The 7,685-nt window shown below is 40.5% G+C and overlaps 1 protein-coding gene across 1 annotated transcript in view; it reads left to right on the top strand.

Annotated features, from left to right (window-relative positions):
• The window catches only part of Wee1 (WEE1 G2 checkpoint kinase), a 21,055-nt gene that overhangs the window by 8,101 nt on the left and 5,269 nt on the right, over positions 1-7,685 (top strand). The window contains exons 6-8 of the mRNA XM_021206078.2: positions 1,602-1,748; positions 4,432-4,527; positions 5,318-5,403. Of these exons, the coding sequence (XP_021061737.1) occupies positions 1,602-1,748; positions 4,432-4,527; positions 5,318-5,403 (329 nt within the window). The remainder of the gene's footprint in view (positions 1-1,601; positions 1,749-4,431; positions 4,528-5,317; positions 5,404-7,685) is intronic.

Consider the following 7,685-nt stretch of genomic DNA (forward strand, 5'->3'; position numbering starts at 1 on the left):
TATGTAAGTACACTGTAGCTGTCTTCAGACGCTCCAGAAGAGGGCGTCAGATCTCGTTACAGATGGTTATGAGCCACCATGCGGTTGCTGGGATTTGAATTCCCGACCTTCGGAAGAACAGTCGGGTGCTCTTACCTGCTGAGCCATCTCACCAGCCCCTAAATACACCTTTTTAATACATAATAGTTTGTTTTTATTTTTAAATTGTTTCCATAAAGATAGAGAAATTTATGGTTTAGGAGGCCATGAAGATGTCTAAGTAGTTAAGAGTGCTTGCTGGCAATAACAAGCACTAGAGTACAAATTCCAGAATCTCTGCAACAAGCTAGGCTTCCTGAATTTGCCTCTGAGCCCCAAGTCCCAGGGAAGCAAAGACAGGAGAATCACTGGGGCTTCTGCTTTGCAGGATAGCAGAGAAAATGTGAATAAATCCTGGGTTCTAGGAGAGCTCTTGCCTCAAAGAAGTAGGTGGAGAGACACCAACACCCTTTTCTACTTCCAGATGTGTACGCATAATGAGCATTCATTTATATAGGCACATAAGCTCATATATATTTATAAATATAGGTTTTTTTTCTTTTCTTTTTTTTTTTTTTTAAAGAAACATAGCTGGTTGTTGTGGTACGCTCTTTAATTTCAGTACTTTGGAGTCAGAGATAGACAGATCTTTTGAGTTTGTGGCCAACCGGGCTACATAGAGACCCTATTTCCAAAAAGAAAAAGAAAGAAAGAAAGAAAGAAAGAAAGAAAGAAAGAAAGAAAGAAAGAAAGAAAGAAAGAAAGAAAGAAAGAAAGAAAGAAAAGCAAAGAAAAAAAAGAAATGTAAGATTTAGGAACACTTGAGAGTAAAGGTTTATTTTTTGTTTCATAACTAACGGGTAGTAAAGACCCTTTTCTGGTTTAAATCAGTTTCTTATTTAGAAGTAAGGGTCTTGCTGTGTAGCTCTGTCTGATCTATAACTTGCTGTGTAGATCAGGCTGGCCTTAAACTCCAATATCTGCCAGCCCCTACCTCCAGAATGCTGGGATTAAAGATTTGTGTAAAATGGTCTGGTTCTTGTTCTACTCTCAGGAGTTCCCCCCATTTCACTTAACAAATGTACATTTGGCCTACCCACCCCTACTCCCCAGAAAAAGAAACTGACAATTTATTCTAAGAAAGTGAAGAAAAGTTGGTTGCTGAGGTTGATGAGTTAAAAGAAAATTTAAATTGTGTTTTTCCCCAGTGCTGAGAATTGAACCTAGGATCTCTACACGCTCAGCCAGCATTGCATCCTGCCCTTAAATTTTGAGACTGTGGCTTAGTAAGTTGTCTGGGTTAGCTAATCTTAAAACTCAGTTTGTAGCCTAAGCTGGGTGCAAACTTGTGGTCCTCCTACCATAGCTTCTCAACAACTGGAATTATGTGCCTAATCACCAAGCCTGGCATTTAAATTGTATTTTCTATAATTGCAAATATACTTCATACTAAAACAATAAATAAAAGTTGATATCCCAAGAAAGTTGAACCAAGAGATTCTAATAAATATAATTTCAGAATTGCAGTTGTTCAGTAGAAAGAGAAGAGAAAATAAAATGTTAATTTTTGCTGTCTCTATTAGGTGGGAGTTTAGCTGATGCTATAAATGAGAACTACAGAGTCATGAGCTACTTTACTGAAGTAGAGCTGAAGGATCTCCTTTTGCAAGTTGGCCGGGGCTTGAGATACATACATTCAATGTCTTTGGTTCACATGGATATAAAACCTAGTAAGTATTACAGGTGCTTTGGTTGTGCTGTAGCAATGGGAAAGTGTTGTGAAAGTATCTTACTTTCTTGCTAGGGTTTTATGATTAGACCACTCTTGACACTGGCCCAAGTCTTTCATAGTTGGTCTGTTTACATTGGTATCTATTTCAGGACCCTGCTGTAATCTGGTTATATCATTACCCTTTTCAGATTTTATCCTGCTACTTTTTCTTTTCTTTAATATCTTATGCTCATTGGTGTTTTGTCTATGTGTATGGCTGTGTGAGGATATCAGATTCCCTGAAACTGGAGGTACAGGCAGGTGTGAGCTTCCATGTGGGTACTGGGAATTGAACTCTGCTCTTCTGGAAGAACAGCCAGTGCTCTAAACTGCTGAGCCATTTCTCCAGCCCCTCTACTTCTTAAACATGGTAGACTTAATCCTACAGATAAACTTCTGTGTTTAACTGGTTGCTTTCTTGTATTTTTTACCTCCTGCTTTCCGTATGCTTTCCTAAAGTTAGAAGAGTTAATGAATTCAAACTAATTCTAGCAGGCAAGGTGCTTTTCTTATTTAAAAACAAAAACTAACCACCCACACACCAACAAAACTAACTAACTAATTACCTGGGTGTGGTGGTACACTCTCAGTCTCATGAGCCGGAAGCAGGTGGGTCTGAATATGAGCCCAGCCTGGTCTATGAAAACAACAAAGCAAGCTCCAGTACAGTAAAAGTGACTTTTATTTTCCTGATGTAATTGTTGTTTCTGAGGCTTACTGCTTCTGTCTGCTATCCTAGTCCTAATCCTGGAAGCTTCTAAACTCCATACAATCTTATCTAGGCCTAGAATGTTTTTTGCCTCTGAGACTGGATGCTGAGTAAGCTCATCCTTTCCTAGTTAGTTCTTTTTGATCTCTGGATAGTTACAGAATTAACTGTTCTGGCTTAAACTCCTCTCCAAGCTGACTGATGCAAGCTGGCGCCTCTCTCTCAGCCTCTCCTGAATTGCTGTGCTTGGCCTCATACTAACTTTGGCAATATGTTCTAATCTTCTGTCTTGTGCTTATTCTCTGGCTCATTCTGTCTTCACCTGTATCTAGCTTGTTCTTTTTCTGCAACCTGTCTCTGTAAGGCTGTCCCAGTAAAATTGCTTTCCCTCGCTCCTTTCTGCACTACTCTCTTAAATAGCTTCCCTTTTTTCTCTTTTTGGAGAGTTGGGCATATTCTTTTTTGTCCAATCTTTCTCTGATTTGTTACTTTGTCTGCCACTCAATTAGACATCCCGTTCAAACATGGGTGCTTCCTTCCACAAAGTAACTTTAACTTCATTGTTTGGAATTAAAGATGTGTGCTAAGGGCATGTCTATATTACAATTAAAGATGTATGCTAAGGTCTGAGCCACACCACAACTAGAAGATAGGGGTTGGCTTGTTTTTGTCTTTAGAAAATAACACAGTATCAGGGTTCACAATATGATCAAATATCTTGCAACAACAAAGAGAAACTGCCCTGAAAACAAAACAAAAAAGCATTTCTGGGGCATACAGCCTGGCCTTTACCCCTTGGAGTTGTTATTCTCACTAAGATTAGGATAGACTGTAATAGGGTCTGCATTTTGTAAGACTTTATGAATTTTTTTGTTGTTTTGTTTTAGGGTTTTTTGTTTGTTTGTTTTGTTTTTTTTGAGACAGTGTTTCTCTGTGTCCCGGAACTCACTCTGTAGAACAGACTTGGCCTCAAACTCAGAGGTCTGCTTCTTCTGTCTTCCAAATACTAGAATTAAAGGCTGAGCCGCTGCCACCCAGCATGTCGATAATCTTTTATAACCTGGCAATAGTTGGTTTTCTCTTTTCGTCATGTGGCTTCTGGGGATTGTACTCAGATTATCAGGCTTGGCAGCAAGTGCCTTTACTTTTGGAGTCATCTCACCAGCCTTATGGGTGATTTAAAAAAAAAATTATTTATTTAAAGTATATGATGTACACTGTAGTTGTCTTTAGACATACCAGAAAAGGGCATTGGATCCCATCTGTAATGGGATCTGATGCTCTCTTCTGGCATGTCTAAAGACAACAACAATGTATTCACATATATAAAATAAATGATTCTTTAGAAAAAAAAGTAGTGGAAGAGAAAAGTTATTAGGATATGGGGGAACTCGACCTGTACAGCAATAGTTCTTTGGGAGGCAAGCTTGATCTTCTTTTTCAGCAATTCAGTCCTGTTATAAACACCAACTATGACTCAACAGCTGTAGACCAGTCCGCTAGGCAGGCAGACTCCAGTCATGAACTAGCAGCTACAGTCCAGTTCTTTCAGCAGGCAGACACCAGGCATGAATGCCAGCTGGCCTGAGGCGAGGCCACAGAAACAGGAAGCTACCCAGGAACCTCACAAGCAGTTAGTTCTTGGTGAGTTTCTCTCAATGGCAGTGTTAACACAAGTTGAGCTCAACAACCCTATATAAGAACCAATACACAAGTGTCATCGCCAAAGTCTCCCACTGCCATATTTATACTCCTGGTCGTATTTATACTTCTTCATCACAAGTACTTCTACATGTTATTTTGAAACATTCTTTCATGTTTTTGCTTTAGCAAGACATCCTTTTACTTGTGTGCCAAGCAAAACATCATTTGACATAACTAAGAGTTTCTACTTCAGTCTTGTTTGTTAAATATAGTTATTTTTATTCAACAGGTAATATTTTTATATCTCGAACCTCAATCCCAAATGCTGTCTCTGAGGAAGGAGATGAAGATGACTGGATATCCAACAAAGTTATGTTTAAAATAGGTAAAACTATTTTGTTTAACTATTAGGGTAACTTAAAATTAAGGGTGTGGGTGTGTGCATAGGTGTAGTGTGGTTGTGGTGGGAAAGACTGTGCCATAGCATGTGTGGATGTTAGAGGAGTGTTAGTTCTCATTCCTCCTTGTTCCAACGTGGGGTCTTTTTTGTTTGTTGTGTACTGTTTTGGATACCAGGGTAGGTAGCCTTGGGATTTTTCTGTCTCTAGCTCCCATCTTGACGTTGTCCTAGGTTTGCAGACATGTTCCTGTGTTGGTTTTTACATAGGTTCTGGGGATATGAACTCTGGTCCTTATTCTTGTGAGGCAAGCATTTTATCCACTGAGACATTTCCATAATACCCTTTTGAGTCTTAGCCTCTTATAAGTGCACCACTGGATGCTTGGTACCCAAAGAGGCCAGGAGAAGCATCAGATCCCCAGGAACTCAGTAACAAGTAGTTGTGAGCTACTGTGTGGATGCTGGGAATAGAACTTCGGTCCTTAACAAGAGCATCAGATGTTTTTATCTGTGAGCTATCATCTCTCTAGCCCCTGTTTATATACTTTGAGACAGGATTTCATGTATCCTGGGTATACATATATCCAGGTCTGCTTTCTTGAGCTTGTTGTGTAGCCCAAAAAGCTGAGAATTCCTCTGCCTCTACCTTGAATCATAGGATTACAGGCATGTGTTGCCATGGTTGATTTATATGGTTATAGATATCAAGCCAGGGCTTTGCATGTTAGATAAGTTGTCTACTAACTGAACTACTGTACTTTTCTAATACCTCTAGGTGATCTTGGGCATGTAACAAGAATCTCTAGTCCTCAAGTCGAAGAAGGTGATAGTCGTTTTCTAGCAAATGAAGTTTTACAAGAGGTAATTTCTTCCTTGGATGTGCTTCATATCAGTTGACAGAAGACTGAATTCTGATATGTTAAAAATTAAGTAACTAGTAGACTTAAAAGTAGAAAGTTGAAACCTGTGAGGGAGTCTGATGGCACTGAAAGTTGTTCCATTCACTACTAGTTGAACTTCAAAGTTGTATAGCCTTTCTAGAGACCAAATTGTCACTATATTGATATTTAAAAATCACATTTCCAGCTGGACAGATGGTTCAGTATTTAAGAGCACTGACTGCTCTTTGAGAGAACCTCAGTTCAATTCCCAGCACCCATGTGGCAACTCATAACTATCTGTAGCTCCAGTTCCAGAGGATCTGGCACCCATGCACAGAACAGCAATGCACATAAAAAGAAGTAAATCTTTTGTGTAGCCCTGGCTGTCCTGGAACTCACTCTGTAGACCAGGCTGACCTCAAACTCAGAAATCAGCCTGCCTCTGCCTCCCAAGTGCTGGGATTAAAGGTGTTCACTACCACTGCCTGGCAAAATAAATAAATCTTTAAATGAATGAATGAATGAAGGAATGAATGAATAAATAAATAAATGAACGAACAAACAAATAAATAAATCAATCACATTTCCATTGACTTGGAATTTTTAGTCTAAGAAGTTTTTTTTTTCTGTAAGAATGATTATGCATACATAGAGAACAATGTGAAAATGTTGTATCTACTATTGAAATGAAAGGTAAATTCTGGCATGTGTCACATAAAGTCTAATGTAGTCTCCTTGCTCTTCTCTCCATGCACATTGGTCTGCTTTATTGAACATATGCATGTATGAAACTTGTATTTCTGCAAGTACATTGCTTGCATATGCATCCCCAAAGGCTTGAGACTTGCTTCTCAGTATGTCATGGGCAACTGATAAAGCAGCATTTGTTTGTAGATCTATTTTTATTATTAAATTATTTTATTTACATTTCTAAATGTTCTCCCCTTTCCCAGTTCCCCTTCCCACGTTTTTCACCCCATTCCCCCTTCCTTTGTGTCTGAGAGGGTACTCTCTTACCCATCCCCACCTCACTCCCGCTAGCATTCCCCTTCCCTGGGGCATCAAGTTTCTACAGCATTAGGCACATCCTCTTCCACTGAGGCTAGAAAAGACAGTCCTCTGCTACATGTAAGCCCAGGGCCAAGGATCAGCCCATGTGTGATGATCTTTAGTTGGTGGCTTAGTCTCGGGGGGCTCTGGGGTGTCTGAGTTACTGGTGTTCTTCCTATGGGGTTGCCATCCCCTTCAATCCTTCAGTCCTTCCTCTAACTCTTATCTAGGGGGTCCCTACCCTCAGTCCAATAGTTGGCTGTAAGTGTCTGCAGAAAGCTAGTAACAGAATAAAGGGGGTGGGCCATATTCCAGCCCCAGCAAGCATCAGAGCAAGGCAGCTTTGGCCATGTGGCATTGGTTTTAGAGTGAAAAATAGAAGGGACTACTGGGACAATTGGTGCTGGTTAGCTGAAGCTGAGAAATTGTCGGTGATTTAGGAGAGACCAGCATCACTGAGGTGAAATTTTCTGGCAAGTGTTTTCTGAGAGCACTAAGAAGCTGTGTTCCAGAGGCAGGCAGATTTCTGAGTTTGAGGCCAGCCTGGTCTACAAAATGAGTTCCGGGACAGCCAGGGCTACACAGAGAAACCATGCCTCGAAAAACCAAAAATAAATAAATAAATAAAAATAAAAACCAAAATAAAAGAAGAAGAAGCTGTGTTCCAGATATAGCTAAGGTTGTACCTTGCTGTAGCTCTACTTGGTAATGTATAAGAACTACCCAGGCTGTACTGGTTTTGAAGGCATGAAAGGGTCATGAAGAGCACCCGAGGCTTGGCAGTGTGAGAGGTTATGGAAGGCCATTGGTGAAGGTGCAGCCTCATTTTCAGTTGATGACCCACAACTGAAGGGATCATGCAAAGGAGTTAAGGCCTTGCACCATGAAGAGAGCCTATGAGAGGCTATTGGTAAAGCCTAGTTGCAGTGGAAGGTCCCATTGAATTGGAGATGCCAGTACCATGGAATGATCAACCCAGAACAGCAACAGTGGAGTAGAGTCAACCAGAGCCTAGAGTGCTACAGAGGGCAGAGCTAGAGAAGTGATGCAAGCCCTTTGGTGGGGCCCAGAAGATCATATGTGAATCCCAGACATTGGAACAAGAAGTTGTAATGTTGGGGCTGGTGAGATGGCTCAGTGGGTAAGAGCACCCGACTGCTCTTCTGAAGGTCCAGAGTTCAAATCCCAGCAACCACATGGTGGCTCATAACC

Source organism: Mus pahari, chromosome 1, assembly GCF_900095145.1.
Source record: "Mus pahari chromosome 1, PAHARI_EIJ_v1.1, whole genome shotgun sequence".
NCBI lineage: Eukaryota > Metazoa > Chordata > Mammalia > Rodentia > Muridae > Mus > Mus pahari.